The sequence below is a fragment of the Doryrhamphus excisus genome, chromosome 10, assembly GCF_030265055.1.
Source record: "Doryrhamphus excisus isolate RoL2022-K1 chromosome 10, RoL_Dexc_1.0, whole genome shotgun sequence".
Lineage (NCBI taxonomy): Eukaryota > Metazoa > Chordata > Actinopteri > Syngnathiformes > Syngnathidae > Doryrhamphus > Doryrhamphus excisus.
Genome location: NC_080475.1, coordinates 7,586,702 through 7,610,417, shown reverse-complemented (window position 1 = coordinate 7,610,417; position 23,716 = coordinate 7,586,702). Strand labels below are relative to the sequence as shown.

The 23,716-nt window shown below is 44.5% G+C and overlaps 1 protein-coding gene and 1 long non-coding RNA gene across 3 annotated transcripts; one reads left to right on the top strand and one right to left on the bottom strand.

The window, feature by feature from the left end:
- Nucleotides 1–5,130: 5,130 nt before the first annotated feature.
- LOC131137468 (sodium-dependent neutral amino acid transporter SLC6A17-like) lies at nucleotides 5,131–21,013 on the bottom strand. The gene is made up of 14 exons (XM_058085473.1): nucleotides 20,865–21,013; nucleotides 20,096–20,747; nucleotides 18,378–18,811; nucleotides 14,800–15,228; nucleotides 13,740–13,897; nucleotides 12,538–12,664; nucleotides 11,107–11,288; nucleotides 10,441–10,551; nucleotides 8,193–8,434; nucleotides 7,918–8,110; nucleotides 6,915–7,107; nucleotides 6,679–6,838; nucleotides 6,369–6,531; nucleotides 5,131–6,043 (listed from the first exon to the last, which is right to left on the bottom strand). The coding sequence occupies exons 4-14, from the start codon at nucleotides 15,098–15,100 to the stop codon at nucleotides 5,681–5,683; spliced, it is 2,193 nt and encodes a 730-aa protein (XP_057941456.1). The 5' UTR covers nucleotides 15,101–15,228; nucleotides 18,378–18,811; nucleotides 20,096–20,747; nucleotides 20,865–21,013; the 3' UTR covers nucleotides 5,131–5,680.
- LOC131137469 (uncharacterized) lies at nucleotides 18,488–22,088 on the top strand. Of its 2 annotated transcripts, none has more exons than XR_009131922.1 (3): nucleotides 18,488–18,861; nucleotides 20,570–20,756; nucleotides 21,545–22,088. It is a non-coding gene; the product is annotated as an uncharacterized LOC131137469 (long non-coding RNA). The 2 variants fall into 2 exon arrangements; XR_009131921.1 differs by having other exon boundaries at nucleotides 18,488–18,986.
- The last annotated feature ends 1,628 nt before the right edge of the window (nucleotides 22,089–23,716 follow it).

The following is a 23,716-nucleotide window of genomic DNA, read 5'->3' as shown; positions in this document are numbered from 1 at the left end:
TACAGCATACAGCATGTAATCACAAAGGAGTCTCAAAGGGCTTTACAAGCGGCCAACAATCTGAACCCGATCCGGGCGAGGAAGAACTCAAACCTCATTTGGGGAAAAAAACAAACCTTGAGAAGGGACCGCAGAAGGGGAGCCCCCCCCCCCCCTTCCAGGACAGGTTGCTATGGATGTGGTTGGGCTTTTCCAACCTTCATTCACACCAACTTTCCATAATCGTCAGACAAACTTAGTGGAGATGGGAAACCATGGAAACCACCAGCAGATCAATGCAGTGATCAATGCAACAGATCAACCCAGTCGATACACGCCCCCTCCAAGTGTGGGCCAATCATCGTCTAGCGATCGCTGCTAACACGAATGTTTCGTGGTGACTCTTTTCACAAGCGAAGTCACCAATGGTCAGCGGCGCCCGCCTCTCGCCGCCTCCTGGACGCATCCTCGGCAGGAAATCAGCCTTCCCTCTAAAAGCAGCCATGATGACGCTTTCACTTGCTTCTATTTCCAGGTCACAAGCCCGCTTAGTCAGATCAATAACACCAGATCGAGTTACAAGGAGGCCTGCTGAGCTCAGTGGGAGTCAAATCGGAATGAATATTTCCAGAGATGCTGCTGCCTGTTGCCGTGACGACGGGAGACGGACAGCAGAGTCAAAAGCAGGACTTAAGAGAATCACATAAAGGTTTTGATGGAAGTATGACATATCTCATGCAAACTAGGAGAAAGGGCATTGAACACAACACTTCACTGCAAGGAGAGACAGGAAGTGACAGACGGGAAAATAAAGCAGGAAATGAGACAAAAATGTGGAAATGCAAACACCAGATTGCAGGATGAGACCGTGCAGCTGCTCAGCCCCCCCCCCCCCCCCCCTAGCCCCCCCACCCCCTCCGAAGCCTTGATAGGTTTTCCATCTGCTCGTGGGTGTGGTCTGATTTGTTTTTTCTAATGATTAGTCATGTTGTATCTGGGGAGGAACCGTGCAGTTATGGCCGTTTCAAACTTCAACTTCGACTTCCTTTAAACGCGTCATACGTCTTTTCTGCCGTTCGCTCTCTTTCTTCGTATTCATCCTTTTATTTTTATGTTCCAAATTTAGTTGTTCCAACTTGAGGTTCATTTCTACTTGTTTAAAGGAACATCTTCATCAGGGTCAGTTTCACCCTCTTCATCACCATCCTCTGATTTGGCCTCAGCGTCATCAGGGAGACGTTCTTCTTCTCCAGCCAATAAGAAAGCACGTTCTTACGTCTGCCTGCCTTGACTGTCATGCTGAACAACAAATCTGCCTTCCTACGAAGGTTGGGTGCCTCCCAAGTGGGGTTGCAACAAAGGACTCCATGTTCAACTCCATTGTACATTGGAATTGCAGTGTTGGATTTTCAGAACTTCACAGCAACCAACATACGCCAACATAGGAAATTGGAAGCAGGAAATTGGTCATCAACTGGTGGGAAGTATGCCTAAACCGTGCTGGGCTGCGTACGGTGCACAAAGACAGTTTGGAAATCTGAAAAGAAGAACATTTGTGACAAGCATATCATTTCTGGTGGTGGTAATTTATGAATTTATTGACGGTCCCTAGCATTTGAGGGGAAACTACACAGCAACGGCGATACCGCTGTCACTACTACCACTGCCCAAGGAGCCCCACAAGACGTTACAGAAAAATAACAAGATCAAATAATCAATAAAATAGAAATTCACGCACAGAATCCCATCTTTTGGATTTGGTCCGTGACGGACGGTTAAAAGCTCAGCCAGGTGACTGATGACCTTCAACACGAAGAGAAGGACGTTCAAATGGATTCTGGAACGTACCGGGATCCAATGGAGAGAACGGAGGATGGGAGGGATATTTAGTTCCATAATACGTATACTGCAAAGCCATGCCACCACAAAAGAGACACACAACGTGGACATTTACTCAAAGTGATGGTTTTATTTCTCCTCGTCATCTTATCCCATCAAGTCGGACTTGTCTGTCTCATTGATACTTTCTTTATGTTGCAGGAAGAAACCATGACATAAGCGGTCCCACGGACAACAGTGAGAGCAGAAGAACTACAGATGAACACCAAAAGCTACATTACGATATCACGATACACACTTTTACTCACCACACACACACTCACACGCGTACACATCCACAATGTACACCACACATTGCAGGCACGTCGACTTTTGGGTCCCAGCAACACCTCACTAACAGACGGCGACAGTAAACTACGGTCAACTCCAGTACAAAATAAAGTCCAAATATTAAAAAAATATCCCATGATTATTATTTACAGCCCAAGTATACGACTGCTCACTTTCACTATGCAGTAGATACTTTGTGGATACATTTGTTTGGACCGTGTCGTGACCATGACAGTAACAGCCCATAAGACTTTCATTTCTTGATCATAACCAAACGAGTAACGATAACATCGTTTCCAAAAACATGTTACTCTTAGGAGCTATTTTTGTTGTCATGCTTCTATTTGTCCAAACAACGGTGCCTTAAGTTGTGCCAGACATTCAACCCAACAAGAACCAGAAGAAACGAAGCTCTCATGGTTTTTCCCATGACTGCATGTACACACATATATATGTATACGTATGTATATGTATACGTATACATAGTATATGTATAGAGTGTATTTGCACCAAGAAATAAATATGGATTCATCTCGGTAACAGACGCGAGGAAGCGGCACAGACAGCATGGAACACCAACGGCATAGGATGGACAGGACAGAGAACTACAAAACATGGACAAAAGTACTGCGACACTACTTGGTTCATTCCAACGCTCCCATTGGTTTTGTCTACGTTGGGCATCGTGCCACAATGTCTTACGGACTGGCGGCCTTGAGAGCAAGTAGGAGTGGGCAACCGAAGTGAACAAAATGGAGCGCGTCCACCTGGTATGGCAGGCCGATTGTGGGCCCCAGGACCCCTGAAGTAGGAGATCAAATGAGTGCGGGTTTGGTCGGGATAATGCTAACGACGGGGTAATTGTTCATAATAAGAAAGGCGCTACTGATAGCATTACAGTCGCTGGTACCATCAGCGACACCAAGCCTGAGCCAGTGCAGCCTTCCTCCTTGGTGGACCAACGGTTGACATGATGGATACGTTTGTGCACCTAATTCACGCTGGCTGCCTCAGAGTATTTTTAGCTGGCTGGCTGCTGAAGCTCATTGCTCACACGGAGACGTGGCTGCTTTGTTCCGTCTCTACTCTTGCTTCTTCACGTGCTTTTCTTCCAAAGCAGCAATGCACCTTACTCTTCTCCCCATTAGATGCTGCTAACCGGTACATGCTAAAGACAGGATGTCAACCGTCTTTGCTGAGACACTGAAGGGGTAGGATGATAACCATAGCCTAGAGTTTTTCTATAACCATAGCCTAGAGTTTTTCTATAACCATAGCCTAGAGTTTTTCTATAACCATAGCCTAGAGTTTTTCTATAACCATAGCCTAGAGTTTTTCTATAACCATAGCCTAGAGTTTTTCTATAACCATAGCCCAGAGTTTTTCTATAACCATAGCCTAGAGTTTTTCTATAACCATAGCCTAGAGTTTTTCTATAACCATAGCCCAGTTTTTCTATAACCATAGCCTAGAGTTTTTCTATAACCATAGCCTAGAGTTTTTCTATAACCATAGCCTAGAGTTTTTCTATAACCATAGCCTAGTTTTTCTATAACCATAGCCTAGAGTCTTTCTATAACCATAGCCTAGAGTTTTTCTATAACCATAGCCTAGAGTCTTTCTATAACCATAGCCTAGAGTTTTTCTATAACCATAGCCTAGAGTCTTTCTATAACCATAGCCTAGAGTTTTTCTATAACCATAGCCTAGAGCTTTTCAAGCGGTACCTGCAAGGAACGGTACAGTCTGTTGTTTCAGCATGGTCTGAAACAATATGTGAACAGTACAGCTCACATATCAATCAGTAGAATGAGGATTATTGTTATTATTATTATTATCATTATTTGACTGAGAAAAGATGCACACTTTGTGGATTGCTTTCTACGTTATTTCCTTTTAGCTTTGGGGCAGTGACTTTGTGAGGCAGGTAAAGGTGCCATCCTTCCTTGGCTCCAAATGACCTTCTAGGGGTGCTCCCATCCGGGTGATATGCTGCCGATTCTGATACCGATCACCCATGAGTAGCATGGGCTGATGCCGACACCAACAGCATGGATTCACTGTAACATTATAGTGCTACTTCCCAGGGGCGTGATATAGGGCGGAAACCATTCCAAGCGGCCTCCAATAACACTGAATTATTCAAGAATACAAATGTGGACCAAGCGTGATGTGTTTTCATGGGCCGGAATCCTGGCCTGCAGACAAGACCTTAGATCAGCATTAAAAGTGCTCTGGCACCTGAAAAAAAAGTTAGACCCCTAACGGATACTTTCCGTTCCGTCGTACGGCCGCCGGAGGTGGAGCTGCACCGCACGGGGCTGGTGAGGTCCTACAGCAGGGATTCCAAGGCTCCACAGGCACCAAACACCGAGACCACCTTGTGTATGTCTACCCACTTTATCTCAAGGAGGCCTGGGGGGGGGGGGGCATTGTCTTCTTTACTGGCTAGCAGAGCCCCCTGGTGGCTTCAATTGTGTCTTACCACTTCAGAACGTTTATGTTAGCACAAGAAATGAACACTAATCCACCAGCAAATCTACACACAGGAAAATACACAGGAGAACTGCATTAGGAACCGTATTTACACACATCAAAATATACATCTTATGTTCAAGGAATTCAAAGGTAGGAATGTTCTAGAATGAAACTAAGCAGCAGTGCAGGAGTGATACGGATGGACAGTAAACATCTCGTCTACTGCTGAGCAAAGAACCCCCCCCCCCTCCTCCCCATGACATCTATGCCACGTTGCCCCCCCCCTCCTCCTCCCCATGACATCTATGCCACGTTGCCCCCCCCCTCCTCCTCCCCATGACATCTATGCCACGTTGCCCCCCCCCCTCCTCCCCATGACATCTATGCCACGTTGCCCCCCCCCCCCCCTCCTCCCCATGACATCTATGCCACGTTGCCCCCCCCCCCCTCCTCCTCCCCATGACATCCATGGCGCGTTGCCCCCCCCCCCCCCCCTCCCCATGACATCCATGGCGCGTTGCCACGGCGTCCCCTGGGCAGCCAGCTCTATTTTTCCGCAGCGAGGGCCTCAGGAGCCTCGCATTCAGCATAAACACCTTTGGGCATCAAACTGACGTCTCCGTGACGACAAGCGTGAAGCTGATCAAACAAAAGCGGTCAGCTTGATTAAACGATGGACTGAAATGGAAAAGCGAAGAAGCAGAGCTTTTTGTTCCATCTTCAGGCTCAGAGAGGTTCTAACGAGCTGCATCTGTCCCAAAGGTAGCATGTGCTTGTTTAACTCCATCACTCGTCCATCACCTCCTTTTACATAGGTCAGAGGTCAAAGGTCAAATGTGAAGCATTGAAATGTAAACCGGCGGCTAAGCTTGTGCTCTTACATTCCCGACCCAGCTCCTAAACGTGGCTTCTTTGGAATTGGACACACCTGAAGCTCGGCAAAGCTCTCGGCGGACGCCTCGGAGAAAAGTGAAGGTGATACAAAGAAGAGAAGAACATGGAAACACTGGGACACTTTTCCTTTTTCCAAGTGGCCAAAGATGCAAGTGCTGCATCATAGCTCGGACTCGGGCGAGCCGATGTTCTGGTAGCCCGTCTTGGTGCCGGTGCCGTAGTTGGTGTTGGTCATCTCCTGGGTGCCGCCGGGCCCCAGGTAGGCACGGTAAGGAGGCATCGGAGAAGGAGCCTCGCCGGGGTTCTTGCTGAGGATGAAGCGCTGCTCGTCCTGCTCCTCCAGGTTGGACATGTCCTTCATCATGCCTTTCCGGTAGGACACGGACAGCTTGTTGGAGCCGTCAGACACCAGGTTGAAGTGGCGGGCCATGAAAATAAGAGGTAAGGGCAACATGGCCACCACGATGAGGGAGTAGGCCATGCCCAAAGCCCAGGGTGGGTAGCTGTGGAAGCGCTCTGAGCCCTAACGAAGGAACAATGATGACAGAATAAACATAAGTAAACATAAATAAGTAATTATAATAACACATTGTTACATGAGTTCTACTATACTATACTATACTATACTATACTATCTTAATGATCTCTTTCCCGCAAGCTGACAGTTGAGTGCAATGGGTGTTTTGCTTCTGAGTGTTTCCATGATGTTGGCCTGCTATGGTGCACCATCTTACCATCTTAGGAACGGGACTTCCAACCGCGCAACCACAGAGGACATACGTAAATCATGGCAAGGATCTGTGGTGCTTTCATGAAACACACAAGCAGGAGGACAGAGAGCCACTGACCTCGGCCTCAACCCAGGCGTTGTACCCCGCGGGGCTGACGGCCATCTCGATGACAGTCGCCATAATAAGCACCACCAGTACAGTCGGTGACACGTACCGCCACATGTAGTAATAGAAAGAGTACGGCCTGAATCCAAGCATGTCCTCCAGGTCCTGCATGAACCTGTGATGATACATGAAGATAGTTCCCATATGGCCACGCACATGTATGTTTCATGCATGAACACAAAGAGACGTGAATCATGAAGAAAGCAACATTTCCACGTTCATGTTGTCTTTACATCAGTAAGCGATTGTTTAGCTGAGCTACCGTTTGGTGCCATAAATCCAGGCCACAGAGATGTTCTCCAGGATGACCACCACGGTGAGTGGCAAACCAGCGGAGTAGTCGTCAAACATGGCGACAAAGTAGTTCCCCGAGCGCTGCACAAACAGCAGACCCAGCAGGAAGGCGATGACGCAACAGACCACTGAGGGACACAAACATGCAGTCAGAACTTTTGTGGACTTCAAGTTCAGTCAGGAATTGAAAGCAAGTCAGCTCACCGCATAGGATCTCTTTGCGGACCTTGAAGGCATCGAGTATCGGTGTGGTGATGCCCGTCATGGTTCCAATCATGCTCCCCAGGCCCAAGTTAATCAGCATGAAGAAGAACATGACAGACCAGAAAGGGCTGGCGGGGAAGTGCGTCATGGCTTCCGTGAAAGCGATGAACGCCAGACCGGTGCCCTGGACCGCCTAGATGAGAGCAGATGAAAAGAGAAGATGCTGAAAGAGATACAGGAGGTCATGAGCAGTTGCAAGTATTATTATTATTATCAGTATTATTGTTATCGGTCATCCACGAGATGTTCATATCTGCTAGCATCAGTGGTGCCACCAGGACTTCTAGGCCCCATGAAAGCTCCCTGTCTGTTGGGGGCCTTAGGAACGCCCCCCCTAAATGGCACCCCTGCATGCATGTACTGATAGCGATGTAAACTGTGAAATATAAAACACGTCTGCTAGCATGTTCCTATGGCTAATGCTAACCCTCGTTTAGGGAGGTATTCCCATGGACGTGGTTCATTTGCTTTTACTTTTAGTTGATTTTAGTTCCGTGTGTTGTGGTTTGTGGACCCTACATGAAATGTAGGACGCCACTGTATGCGGGAATATCCTGAGTTCATCATGAATTCTACGCCACACCTGGTTTCCTCCCACGTTAGAAATATATGGTCTGTGTACACTAGCCTAGAACTTCAAGAAAATGCAGGACAGTAAACAGAACGTGCAGTCAGGGCCTAAATATTGCTATGTTTTTGCCATGCGCGGATCAATGAATCAATTAGGCTGATTAGGCTGATATTCCGTATAGTCATGGAGAAAAACATTGGCAGAAAAGACTATCTTTCATGGATTTGATTTCGTAGTAATAACAATATTTTGGCAATGACGGTAAGTGATGGTTTCCATGGCGACGTGAGGTTGTTTGGGTAGATGGTTGAAGTAGAAAATACCGTCGCTGGGAGATATGCCTGTTTGTGTTTGGTGAACAAATATGGGCACCTTGTTGAGTTCATCCTCCAGCACACAGGGATCCAGGCCCAGCTGGGCAAAGTTGTCCTCCTTCACCGTCCTGATGACGCCGTACATCTCCGCGTAGTCCTTTGTGGTCAGGTGGGAGAAGTTGATATGAGGAGGGATGAGCTCTTTGCTCAGCACGCTGGTATTCAGATACACGAGGATTTTCTCAGCATTTCTGCATGTGGAGAAGCAGAGTTTTCCTGGAAACAGGAGCTTCTGATCAACTTGCTGACGTGGCATCTACGTGGCATACTCACTCAACAACACACTTCTCGTTCATGATGTTGGCCTTGAAGCCCAGGACGGCAAACACAACCAACGTGGCCAGGATGGAGGTCACAAAGTTGATGATGGAGACCAGAGCGGCGTCGAAGTGGCAGTTGTTGTCTCGCTTGTTGTAACTGGAGAAGGCGATGACGCCGCCAAAGCCCAGACCTAGCGCAAAGAAGACCTGGGTGGCCGCCTCCCTCCACACCTGCGGCTCCAGCATCTTCTCCAGCTTGGGACGAAAAGCAGCGGTGATACATTCTTGGTCCTGGACACCATTTCATTTGACACCATCTTGTGACGCCACGTCAGCGTACCAAGCCATCCAACTCCATGCTCGTATCATTCAAATGTAGCATTTTCTTGGTTCTTCTGACACTGGTTAGGTTCATGCTCCATATTTACTATATTTACTATATTTACTATATTTACCATATTTACTATATTTACTATATTTACTATATTTACCATATTTACCATATTTACTATATTTACTATATTTACTATATTTACTATATTTACTATATTTACCATATTTACTATATTTACTATATTTACTACATTTACCATATTTACTATATTTACTATATTTACTATATTTACTATATTTACTATATTTACCATATTTACTATATTTACCATATTTACCATATTTACTATATTTACTATATTTACTATATTTACTATATTTACTATATTTACCATATTTACTATATTTACTATATTTACTATATTATATTTACTATATTTACTATATTTACCATATTTACTATATTTACTATATTTACCATATTTACTATATTTACTATATTTACCATATTTACCATATTTACTATATTTACTATATTTACTATATTTACTATATTTACTATATTTACTATATTTACCATATTTACTATATTTACTATATTTACCATATTTACCATATTTACTATATTTACTATATTTACTATATTTACTATATTTACTATATTTACTATATTATATTTACTATATTTACCATATTTACTATATTTACTATATTTACTATATTTACCATATTTACTATATTTACTATATTTACTATATTTACCATATTTACTATATTTACTATATTTACCATATTTACTATATTTACTATATTTACTATATTTACCATATTTACTATATTTACTATATTTACCATATTTACTATATTTACTATATTTACCATATTTACCATATTTACTATATTTACTATATTTACCATATTTACCATATTTACTATATTTACTATATTTACCATATTTACTATATTTACTATATTTACTATATTTACTATATTTACCATATTTACCATATTTACTATATTTACCATATTTACCATATTTACTATATTTACTATATTTACCATATTTACTATATTTACTATATTTACTATATTTACTATATTTACTATATTTACTATATTTACCATATTTACCATATTTACTATATTTACCATATTTACCATATTTACTATATTTACTATATTTACCATATTTACTATATTTACTATATTTACTATATTTACTATATTTACTATATTTACTATATTTACCATATTTACCATATTTACTATATTTACCATATTTACCATATTTACTATATTTACTATATTTACCATATTTACTATATTTACTATATTTACTATATTTACTATAGTACTGTGCAAAAGTCCTAGTTGCTTTAATGACCGTTTTCACAGGAAGTAAGAATACGTGCATTCGGGTTCATTTTTGGAGGTGCTTTACATTGTTGGGCAGATCTTTGAGCTTTAACCTAACTCAATCTTTAACCTGAATGACCATTTGCAAGTGTATTGTCAGTGTACTAATCACAGACCATTTTGGGTTTTTTTATATTTGCACAACCTTATTAATACTGAGTGGCTGCCATGTGTGCATACAGTTAATGTATGCAAAATATGTACATTAAAAATGTCAATAAAAAAACTTGTATTGGTTGTCTGCTGTCCCACGTTTTCATATCATTCTGCACTTTGGCCACTAGAGGGAGACACTTGCTGAACATGGATGCCGTGAATGTCAGGGCCTTGCCAGAATCAGACAGCCATCACAAAAACCAGATTGAACCCCTTGCTGAGAGAAAGCGTCAACTTAAGTTCCAGATCTATTTGGCATGGCTGGCAACACCATGGCAGCGAGGCCTTCGTTATTGTCGCTGCTCAGGAGGTGAATACATCTCCATCTTCTGGATTTGTCGTTTGTTGTGACTCACCTTGGGGGTGAACATGTGCGCGATGCCATCCACCGCTCCTCTCAACAACAACCCTCTCACCAGGAAGCAGAAGAGCACCAAGTACGGGAAGAGAGAGCTGAAGTACATCACCTACGGGAGACAAAGTCATTGTGCTGCGTTGCCATGGACACGCTTTCCTCACACACACACACACACACACACACACACACACACACACACACACACACACACACACACAAAGCGACAAGCACTCACATACACACCCTTTCACTACATTCTGTGTACAGGAAGTGTTGTTGAGGTTGGAAGAAGGAGTCAAACATCCCTGTTGCCTTCAGGTGGCAGGGAATCATCTTGACTATGATTGGCTACCAGAGGTTCCATGCGGTTTTACACCCCTTTTTCTTTCACCTTGTACTTGCTCCCCAATGCTGGTACTTTGTGGGAACCCATAAAGGCAAGATGTGATGACTTTGAGCGCTAATGTGCATCATTGTGCTAGATGGCTAATGCTAGCACAACGCTGGGCTTCTGGGTCATCGTCAATAGCAGCTGGAACTTCAGAGATGTCAAAATGTGAAAAACGGCGGTTAGTTGGGCCTCTCCGCATTAGCCTAACTGAAATATTAATAAGCTAAAATAAGTGATGGATGGATTTATTGTGTTACCATGGCGACTGCGCACCTTCCCAGAGGACTGGATGCCCTTGATGACGGCCAAGCACACCAGGATCCAAGCCACCAGTAAGGAAAGAGTCATCTTCCAGTTCAGTCCGCCAGTGTCATCGATGCTGCTGGTGATGTTGAGGGTCTGACGATACCAAAAGTATGTGGTCGCTGAGCTCTTCTCGCACTCTGGCTCCACGGCTGCAATGACGAAAGCAATGTGGCAGTGATACAGGATGCCAGTGATGCCAGTGATACAGGATGGCAGTGATGCCAGTGATACAGGATGCCAGTGATGCCAGTGATACAGGATGCCAGTGACGCAGGATGCCAGTGATGCAGGATGGCAGTGATGCAGGATGGCAGTGTTGGCAGTGACGCAGGATGGCAGTGACACAGGATGGCAGTGATGCAGGATGGCAGTGATGCAGGATGGCAGTGATGCAGGATGGCAGTGATGCAGGATGGCAGTGATGCAGGATGGCAGTGATGCAGGATGGCAGTGATGCAGGATGGCAGTGATGCAGGATGGCAGTGATGCAGGATGGCAGTGATGCAGGATGGCAGTGATGCAGGATGGCAGTGATGCAGGATGCCAGTGATGCAGGATGGCAGTGATGCAGGATGGCAGTGATGCAGGATGGCAGTGATGCAGGATGGCAGTGATGCAGGATGGCAGTGATGGCAGTGATGCAGGATGGCAGTGATGCAGGATGGCAGTGATGCAGGATGGCAGTGATGCAGGATGGCAGTGATGCAGGATGGCAGTGATGCAGGATGGCAGTGATGCAGGATGGCAGTGATGCAGGATGGCAGTGATGCAGGATGGCAGTGATGCAGGATGGCAGTGATGCAGGATGGCAGTGATGCAGGATGGCAGTGATGCAGGATGGCAGTGATGCAGGATGGCAGTGATGCAGGATGGCAGTGATGCAGGATGGCAGTGATGCAGGATGCATCCCATCCCCGGTCAAGTAACAAAATTGTCACATTTAAGGATTCTCATTTCTTTTCAAGCCACTAAAGAGTAAAGTTGAATAATAATAATAATTGTAATGTATTTTATGTAGAAGCATTTTGAATTCATATAGTGTATATTATTTCAAAAAGGAACATAAGTTCATTTGATGGATACCTTGAAATAATGGTGTTTCCTAACTGTCCTTCCATTGCAGCTTTTTTAATGATCATGATCAGCAAAGTGGAGTGAAGTTAATGCTGATGAAAAACGATGTCTGCACCGCAAGCTGTAAGCTGCCATTGTGCATAGTGACAGTCCCACTGCTGGAGGGACGCCTCAATAACAATCAGTTTTAATCATTTGATCTATGTCAGAAAAGTGTGCGTGTTCTCAATGTTCCATCATCCTTTTCCAAATGAACCCACAAGGTCTTTTGATTGCCTTTTTCTGTGCATCTTTGCAGTCTTGCAGGTTATTTTTGTGACTTACTGGCTTGGGTTCCATTGATGTGGACGGGACATTCAGCCCAAGGAAGCGGGTACTGGAAAGACTGGAAGAAGTAGAAGATGCTCCATCCGATGATCACATTGTAGTAGAGGCCCACAAAGCCGCACACCTGATTCCAAACGGGAGAAAAACATCAGCGTTAGCCGCATGGCGTGGCACACGCGTCCATGGCGTGGCACACGCGTCTCCTTCTGGAGTCGGGCCGGAGATGCTAACCACACTGCACATGAATTATTGAGCTGTTTGCTCTCGGCGGCAGGGGCAGGGGTCCTGGCTGAGGGGGTATTTATAGCTGCTGGATGCCCCGCCTGCTACATGGGAACACGCCACACGCATTGCCGCCCCCAACCCCAATTGTCTCCCTCCCCTCTTTGTGATGATGACATCTCATGGCAATAAAACTCAACCTGTGGCGGTCAATCATTGTTTCCTGGTGTTTATTTTCCACTTGCCCTCACCAGGGTCATGGGTAGGCTGGAGCCTATCCTAGCTGACTTCAGGTGAGTGGCGGAGCATACCCTGTATGTACGGGTTCTTTCTTATGGCCTACTTGTAATTACTTGATAGATGACTTGGCAAAATAGATCATAGTTAATAAGTGTGCTGGATTTATTTTCAGCCTCTCAGACTGATTTATTGATATTTACTGATATGATTGCTGAATCACAGAACACTTCTGACATCTAATTATATGAACACGTGTGAAATTCCATGATATCACATACTGGTTATGGGGACATACTCCCATACCGTTGTTATGCTAAAATGTATTTATGAGCGTCACTCTGCTGTCAAATCTATAACCGCATTCTGCTAACTGTTGGTACATGAAACTTGATTCAGTAAAAGCATTTTTCTCTGGGACGATCTGCAGACTGCAGCCTCCCCTTTTCCCAAGGCATCCCACTCCTGTCACTAATGCCAATTATTATTATTATTATAAAAGTGCAGCCAGCAGGATGTCACGATGATAGATTAGGTTCTTCTTTTTTGAAACAACAAATAGATTTTTAACCTGCATTTGCTGTACACACCAAGGCCACTGCTCTGTTTAACGTGAAGCTACAGCATCTGATATAATGCCTACAAAGATGATTCACATTGTGGTGGTGCCAGATGTGCCAATAAAGTTGCATTGAAAAGCAATCACCGCTATCCGGTTGACAAGGCCATGCTGTACTCACCATCAGACTAGAGACACCGATGCCCCCCAGCTGGGGGTACACATAGTTCCACACACCGATGCTGCCGCGCCTAATCCTCTGTCCCACCGCCAATTCCAGGAAGAAGAGAGGGATACCGATGAGGAGGAGGAGAATGAAGTAGGGCACCAAGTAAGCACCTAAAACAGAAAGAAGAACAACTGATCTCCATGTTGAACCTATCAGTGAGGAAAGCTTCATGTTCATGAGCAGCAACACCAAAAGCCAAATGATGTTGACTTCAGGACAAAGGAAGCAAAGACGCTACTCAGCAGTAGTACTCAGCAGTAGTACTCAGCAGTAGTACTCAGCAGTAGTACTCAGCAGTAGTATTAATCATATCTTCCATGTGTGTTCTGATCAAACCTTACTGATACAAAGATGGTCAGCTGGTGCTCATGGAAAAGTTGTGATGCAGTCCATACTGTCAATAAGAAGGTTCTACTGTACGTGTGAAAGCACTGTATACGTGTGAATGTATACATATATATGTATATATAAATATATATACATATATATACATATGTATACATGGCGTGAAGTGATTTCAAGTGGACCTGTTTGCCCGATGAACATTGCTGCCAGCGCGGTAGGAACATCGATTCTTATCCCTTTTCTCATCCCAACCAAGCTTTGGATTTCCTCGAGTGGATTCTGTTTCCGTATTGGATCGGAAGTCAGAAGACCCTCTGAACTGAGTAAGAAAAGGTCTTCAGGTTGAATCGTTCTTTGAACCAGTTCTTTCTTGAAAGCGCTGCCAGCATCGTTTTTAATGCTCTGAGAAGCTATTTTCCATTCCACACATTGATGTTTATTATTATTATTATTATGATTATTATTTCAGAGAAAAAATGTTGATCGGGCCATCCCTAGTTCATACTGTTGTATGCTTTCCTTAATTTCACCCATTCTGGTCTTTGATCTGATTTTCATTGCACTATTTGCCAACGCGGATCTGGTTTGGTAGAATGAATGGTAGCCGGTGTCCAAGTGCTACACCAACGTAATGCCGTGCAAGTAAACTGCTGGTCCAGCCACCTACCTCCACCATTCTTCTGGCACAGGTAGGGGAACCTCCAGACGTTGCCCAGGCCCACAGAGAAGCCCACCTGTGCCAGAATGTACTCCAATTTATTGTTCCAAGCTGGCCGTCCGTCCTCTGCATCAGGGTCAGGGGACGGTAGCAGCGCCCTCCCCGGGGCAGTGGAGCCAGGACTGAGTCCCATGCTCATCTGACTGCTCTTATAGTCCATCGGGTGCTCCAGAGACAGCAGGTCGGCCACAGACTCGGTGACCGGCTCGCTGCTGTGCTCCAGCTGGGTCACCCTAGTATTATTTGGCATAGCTGCAAAACAGGAGCGTCCCTCCAAGGGGTGGAGGTGTGGTGACGAGAGGAGTCTTTTGAGGTGTTCAATGGAGATCTGGAGATCAAGAGGAAGTGGGACGGTGCCAGGGAATGGGAGTTGTCCTTCTGCAAAATGAAATGTTTGTTGAGAGTCAGAAAATATACAGGAACTTTTTTCCATCCACTAATCATTGCCTTGACTATTCATTTTGAACTTTTCTTTCTTTTTTTATAGGCCGACTCTGTAGAACTCTATGACAGAGTTCCAATACAAAAACCACCGCTGAACAAAAACAAGATCAAGCCTTGTCTCCATTTTGCCAGAAAACATTTGCATGATGCCCAAAGGCCGTTGGTGAAAATACTGGTCAACTTTTTGGAAGGTGTGTGTCCCATTACATCCGGCGTGACACCATCCATCCTTTTTCTATGCCGCTTATCCCCACTAGGGTTGTGGGAATGCAGTCTTGGGGGAGAGGCGGGGTCCACCCTGGACTGGTGGCCAGCCAATCCCAGGGCACATATAGACAAACAACCATTCACACTCGCATTCATACCTATGGACAATTTGGAGTGGCCAATGAAGCTAACATGTTTTTGGAATGGGGGGGAAGGCGGAGTACCCGAAGAAAAGCCCCGCATGCACGGGGAGAACACTAATTCTATTTTTATTGCAGGAAAAGGTAGTTGTGAACCCACGACCCAGAAGCGTGGGGCTTAAACATTACATGAAAAGATGAGCCAATAAGCCAGCTGAACATCACGATCACAAGGAGTAATGCTGGCAACACATGGAGTCCGGGCACTTAGTTGCAGAGACTCTTGCTATAGCAGCGTGCCAAACTCAATGGAAGCCAGAGGTTTGGATCTGACACGGCCTCTTCAGTGGATGAACCGATGGTTCTGACTGCCATCACAGTTGCTTGTCTAGTCACTGTGACTTGTCTTAACCTTGCTGGCAGCCAACCCGGTGGTCTCCAAGCCCACCCAGCACTTTACTCACATTCCTCAACAGTGGCGATGAAGCCCTGCAGACGGAGCAGCGCCTATCTGTACACAACATGGCGGCATTAACAAGCACACGGAGTCTGACGTCCTCTCCACTCCATGACAGACATCCACCAAGGATGCCTATCTGTACACAACATGGCGGCATTAACAAGCACACGGAACTGAGTCTGACGTCCTCTCCACTCCATGACAGACATCCACTAAAGATGCCTATCTGTACACAACATGGCGGAATTAACAAGCACACGGAGTCTGACGTCCTCTCCACTCCATGACAGACATCCACCAAGGATGCCTATCTGTACACAACATGGCGGCATTAACAAGCACACGGAGTCTGACGTCCTCTCCACTCCATGACAGACATCCACCAAGGATGCCCATCAATAGCGGAGGCACTGCCAACTCTGAGTAGCAAGGAATTGCTTGACACCTTTGACCAACATGTCCGACCACCCCGGGATGCATGCGTGTTCTTGAACTACTCCTGTTGTCTGCAGCGTTAAACCTGCTGCACAGGTCCACTGCCCCCCCCCCCCCCCCCCCACACACACACACAAATACAGGGCCTCTCTTTTTAGTCTGGTTGCTAAGCGATGGCTCATCCTGCAAAACTGAGATGCCGTGCCTTGCACATGGGGGCCGCTTGTTTCTCGTCTGGCCATCTCCAACAGACGTGGCATCCACCGAGGGATGGCTGCAAATCACTTCCACTGCGGCAGAGATGGAGGACATTGTTGTGGCATCTGTTGTGATGGCAGTCACCACACACAAAAGGCCGACTGACACATCTCCTTGGGTTACATTTGGAGGGATGGTCCTCAAATAAGATCATAATCGTTGGTAATGTATTGATTAGAAGATCTGAAATAAAAACACTTGAAGCTATTATGGGATGGGCTTGCTGTGTTGCCACCAAGTGTGACAAGTTGACAAGATGATTGAAAAGTGAGGAACAAGGAAAAGCGCCTCGTTGTTCAGTAGAGTTTGTGTTGCAGCTGCTTCAAGATTCATGTTCCCACGTTGATGGTCAGATCCATCCTTTGCCACTTTCCCAGCCTTGCCACTGACTGGAGACCAGTCCAGTTGCAGGCTATTTTTGGGATTCATTTAGCTGGGATAGACTACACCCCCGTCACCTCGAAGACGATAAGTGCTATGGAATATGGATTGATGGACAAAACAAGGAAAGACGCACAACAGCTCTTGAGCTCCACAATGGTGAAATCAAAAGACAGTTTTACAAATGAAATATCTTTCCAGATGTTGTTCCAGTCGTGACAAACATATCAAAGTCAAAGTCAAACATAAAGCTCGGTACTTTGGATTGTAACAGGGTCCAAGTGGTTAGCATTCCAAAAACATGCTAGCTTGATTGGCCACTCCAAATTGTCCATAGGTATGAATGTGAGTGTGAATGGTTGTTTGTCTATATGTGCCCTGGGATTGGCTGGCCACCAGTCCAGGGTGTACCCCGCCTCTTGCCCAGGACAGCTGGGATAGGCTCCAGCATACCCCCACCCTCACGAGGATAAGCGGCATAGAAAAGAGTGGTAGATGTTTCCACCCAAGCATTGATATGCTACATTGAAACAAAGCATTTACTGTGTAAGCCTCGTTGGCTACCAGTTACACCTAACTCAGATAGAAGATATCTAGTATAGGATACTATAGTATAACTTTTACTGAGTCACCAGTCAACAGTCATCTCTCAGCATCATGAACCCATAATGCATTGCTTAGTGGAAGGATGGCTGGCCTGTACCTTTGAAGGCCACCGAATACTTGCATCATTTCACCATTTTGGATGGAGTAAACTTCAAACGTTAGATGAGATGATGGCAACATCTGTATTGAAGGATCCCTAAAACCGTTTCAGAGAAGACATGAATGTGGAATCTGAGCGTTCAACGGCCGCTGTCGGACATACGTTGTCCCCCTTTTCTACGGGGATCTGAACAACACACTCAGTCAGGTGAAACAAAGGCTCACACCCCACGGTGCTGTCCAGATGGATATGCCCTCTGCTGGCTCGTCAAGGTCAAATGACTAAAGAAAAGGCCTGCAGGATGTTAGCTGCACGGTGCCCACCATGCCCATGAGAGACAGCTGTGGATTCACCTGCTGATGCTTGGTGATGCTCGCCAGGTGATAAGGTGGAAAATGGCGCTTAGAGGAAGTACGGCCAATGGGGGGGGGGGGGCGATAAGAAACCAATTTGTTGATAATGAAAACGAGACGAAAATGGAGAATGCAGCTCTTACCTTCTACAGAGTACAGGCAGCGTTAGGACGCAGTCGCGACGGCAAGGTTGTTCATCGAGGCGCTGCTGCGTCCGTGGGCAACATCAACATCCCTGCGCGCTAACAGGAGCCAGCGAGGCGGCAGTTGGCGCTCACACGACGTGCGTGGCGCGGCGAGTCTGAAGCAGGAGCGCCTGGCGGTTCTTCGAAGATGGCATTGACTCCGCACCGGTCCGGCCCGCAGTGTGGATGATGTCCGCGTGATGGTGCAAATCCCGATGCTTACTGGAGAAGAAGCAAGTCTTACTATGGCAAGTCACGACGATGCGTGACGCAGGTTTGACTCATCGGCTCCTGCTCACGTCAGCTGATGACGGCGAGAACGAAGACAAGAGACTCGGCTGGGGAAACGTTGCCAAAGGGCTGCGGTGTTGGGGGTGTCGGCTCCGATAACCCTGATGAGAAAAGAAGACCAATCTACACACTGCGTCCACGTTGGACACAGGTACCCACGGTCACTGGAACAAAGTAGTACTGGCTGTTTTGGAGTAGAACTCGCCAGTAAAGTATTGGCTTCATTTGCATATAATATGCATATGACGTGGGAACGGAAGCCAAAGCAAAAACAACGTAAGTACATCTGGAAGTACACGTCAACTTGATTTATGGTTGCTTCATTTAAAACCGATCATCACTTCCTCCAAATCAGATCATGTCCTGTTTCATCTCATCCAGCACCTCATAGCTTGTCTGGGCTGGAACTATGGTGGCTGGAGTTTCCTCCATCACACCCGGTCTTTAGTGACCATGGTTTCCTCCATCACACCCGGTCTTTAGTGACCATGGTTTCCTCCATCACACCCGTTCTTTAGTGACCATGGTTTCCTCCATCACACCCGTTCTTTAGTGACCATGGTTTCCTCCATCACACCCGTTCTTTAGTGACCATGGTGAATATAGTTTCCTCCATCACACCCGGTCTTTAGTGACCATGGTGACTATAGTTTCCTCCATCACACCCGGTCTTTAGTGACCATGGTGACTATAGTTTCCTCCATCACACCCGTTCTTTAGTGACCATGGTTTCCTCCATCACACCCGTTCTTTAGTGACCATGGTTTCCTCCATCACACCCGGTCTTTAGTGACCATGGTTTCCTCCATCACACCCGTTCTTTAGTGACCATGGTTTCCTCCATCACACCCGTTCTTTAGTGACCATGGTTTCCTCCATCACACCCGTTCTTTAGTGACCATGGTTTCCTCCATCACACCCGTTCTTTAGTGACCATGGTTTCCTCCATCACACCCGTTCTTTAGTGACCATGGTTTCCTCCATCACACCCGTTCTTTAGTGACCATGGTGACTATAGTTTCCTCCATCACACCCGTTCTTTAGTGACCATGGTTTCCTCCATCACACCCGTTCTTTAGTGACCATGGTTTCCTCCATCACACCCGTTCTTTAGTGACCATGGTTTCCTCCATCACACGTCGCAACCAGAAGAGTCAAACTGAGGCTGTCAGAAGGAGTTCACGCGTTACGTTCTGCAATGATGAAATATATGATTGATATTTATATATTTCTATCTACATATATATGATATGATGGCATCCGTTCCCATGACAACCCTACTCATGTCTTTATTTACATTCAACTTGACACTTGTCTTTCACACCACACCAACACACGTTGCTGTGTCCACCTACTGTCTCCTTCAATCCACTCATGTGACTCACTTTCCCGGGCCGCTGCTGGGATCGGTTTCCATGGCAACCACAGATCATATGATGGTTATTCACCCAGCGGGAGTTCTTTTCTCAGCTTGCAGCACCAACCGGTGGTGGGCAATGCGGCCGGGTGGCTTAGTGGAACACAACATCCCCGCTGGTCAATGCTGGCATCACGCCTCTTTGACACGTGACCTGGGGATGGAAATGGGACAACATTGAAAAATCACTTGACTGCTCAATCAGGGTTCAGTCTGAGTCCCTTTATGTAGCTAGGTGGAGGCAACACAGTCAGAAGGTCGGGAAGACCCGGGTTCGATTCTCCACTTGGGCATCTCTGGGTAGAGTTTGAAGAAGGAAGTGTTTTTTTAGTTGAAGGAGGTTGAAGACGTATAAGAGAAAAGAACAAGGTGACAAAATGAAGCGGCCGCCGTGTAGCCCCGAATAAAAACATGTTTGTTTTTGTTATCGGTTTACTTGCAGCCTGGGTGTCCAACTCCTGCCATGAGGGCAAGTGATTGGAATGATGAGCTTGAGGAAGGAGCTGGTCAAGGCCATCACCTGCTGGAGAACCAGCCTGGAAGGAAAAGCTGCAGTGCTCGGGCCCTCTGTGGACACGTGACTTGCAGCCATCCACCCTAAAATGACGTGTCACCAACTCCTTGAAAATGTAGGATTTTAAAAATGAAGTTTATGATTCCTTTTCATGCCTAAAGTGTAATAAAAAAGTCCTGAAGCAGGTTATCATAACGCGTTAAAGATAAGCTCCGCCCCTCACCAGGAAGCTGACGGAGAAGTGGATGCTAGCACCAAACCGTTGCTGGATTTATGGGGTTCGTCCGTCAGAACTTGGGAGGGACCTGGACACATACATATTGATGTATAGGACCCGAGTCATATGTCGTACCAGGAATTGGACTGGATGCCGTGTTCCAGATAGCATAAACATCGTCATTTGTTGTGTGGAACGAGGCATGTTTCCAGTTCAGTGGGGATGTCGTATGGATGAAGACATGGGTACATGTCATATTTGGGAGTACCTATGGTTGTAGGTACTCCCAAACATGACGTGTACCCTTGTCTACAGCCTATACAGCCAATCTATTTGGCTCATTCCTACTATGGCGGGCGTCGGTAATGTGCAGACATGGCGGCACCCCTAATTGGGAGTCAAGTAGATCATGCCGCTATTCGCCTGTTCTACCGCTGGATGGCAGTATAAGCCTGCTAATGCACTCTAGATAGAGCCTTGACTTGCTTTGATTTGAAAACCTGTGTTTCATATGTTGTCAAATAATGTATATTTTCTATTCTTTTATTTATACTTGTTTTCTATTTTTGTGTCTAATATTGTGTGTTTTTTCATGCATATTTGTACGTACTGTATTGTTTTTTGTTCATTTTGTTTATTAATATTCTATCATGTTTTGCACTTTTGTGGTTATCTTTTTTTAATAGAAAAGGTTTGTCTATATGTGTCCTGGGATTGGCCGGCCACCAGACCAGGGTGTACCCCGCCTGCAGGAGATGCTGAGCCAGGTGAAGTCAGCACACAGCATTCCAGCAGCTTTCCAAAGCTGCCGCCTGGCTATGGAGGAGTCATGCACAACAAAAGGCCATTCTGGTCTTTCTCACAAAACAGTCTGGGAGAGATAAATAAAGCTTATCAAGCCAAAGTGATGCTTGATAAGGTTTACACATTGTTTGAAGTTTGTCATAGGGTTATTTATATTCCATAGTCATATTTATTACATTCTATTTGTATAAATGTTGTTACAGTGCTGCTTGTATTCTCTAAAGGAAGGAGTAAGGCAAGGCGAAGGGATAAGGGGTAAGGCAAGGAGAAGCGCTCAGGCGTAAGGCAAGGGGAAGGGGTAGATAATAATAATAATAATAATAATAATAATAATAATAATCTCTTTGTTAAAGGCACACTGTCTTCATTTTACACATGAAAGCATGTGTGTCTTGTCTTTTTCCTTGGGTCAAAGGTAAAGGCCTGACCTCTGGAGACCAACATGTGCTCTTGTTCATAAAACAATAAACAACAGTCTTCTGTTTATCAATTCATCATTCAAGTAACACTTACTGTATTTGGCTTCATGCAAACACAAGAATCTCCCGTGCACCCAAATACAGATGTGTACGGCTGGGGGGTGTTGCCACGGCTTTTACTTTGCCCTTATGGGATGGCCTGTCATGTTTGAAATCTAAGATCAGTCCCAGTGTCTCTCAGGACACCTGATACTTTGTGTGCTGGGGGCCAGCGAGAAGAAAAAGAGCACAATTGGATTAGATAACAAAATATGCTGGGTGTTTATTTTAATCAGTCCGGTGACACAAGGAGCTCTTGAAAGCATCAAGTCAAAAGAGATCAGAGCGAGGAGAGTATCTATGTATGTACATATGTATGTATGTATGTATGTATGTATGTATGTATGTATGTATGTATGTATGTATGTATGTATGTATGTATGTATGTATGTATGTATGTATGTATGTATGTATGTATGTACATATGTATGTATGTATGTACATATGTATGTACATATGTATGTATGTATGTATGTATGTACGTACGTATGTATGTATGTATGTACATATGTATGTATGTATGTATGTATGTACGTATGTATGTATGTATGTATGTATGTATGTACATATGTATGTATGTATGTACGTACGTATGTATGTATGTATGTATGTATGTATGTATGTATGTATGTATGTATGTATGTATGTATGTATGTATGTATGTATGTATGTATGTATGTACATATGTATGTATGTATGTATGTACATATGTATGTATGTATGTATGTATGTATGTATGTATGTGTGTATGTATGTATGTATGTATGTACGTACGTACGTATGTATGTACGTATGTACGTATGTATGTACGTATGTATGTATGTATGTACATATGTATGTATGTATGTATGTACGTACGTATGTATGTATGTATGTACATATGTATGTATGTATGTATGTATGTATGTACGTATGTATGTATGTATGTATGTATGTATGTACATATGTATGTATGTATGTACGTACGTATGTATGTATGTATGTATGTATGTATGTATGTATGTATGTATGTATGTATGTATGTATGTATGTATGTATGTATGTATGTATGTATGTATGTATGTATGTATGTATGTATGTATGTATGTATGTATGTATGTATGTATGTATGTATGTATGTATGTATGTACGTATGTATGTATGTATGTATGTACATATGTATGTATGTATGTATGTATGTATGTATGTATGTACGTACGTATGTATGTATGTATGTACATATGTATGTATGTATGTATGTATGTACGTATGTATGTATGTATGTATGTATGTATGTACATATGTATGTATGTATGTACGTACGTATGTATGTATGTATGTATGTATGTATGTATGTATGTATGTATGTATGTATGTATGTATGTATGTATGTATGTATGTATGTATGTATGTATGTATGTATGTATGTACATATGTATGTATGTATGTATGTACATATGTATGTATGTATGTATGTATGTATGTATGTATGTATGTATGTATGTATGTGTGTATGTATGTATGTATGTATGTACGTACGTACGTATGTATGTACGT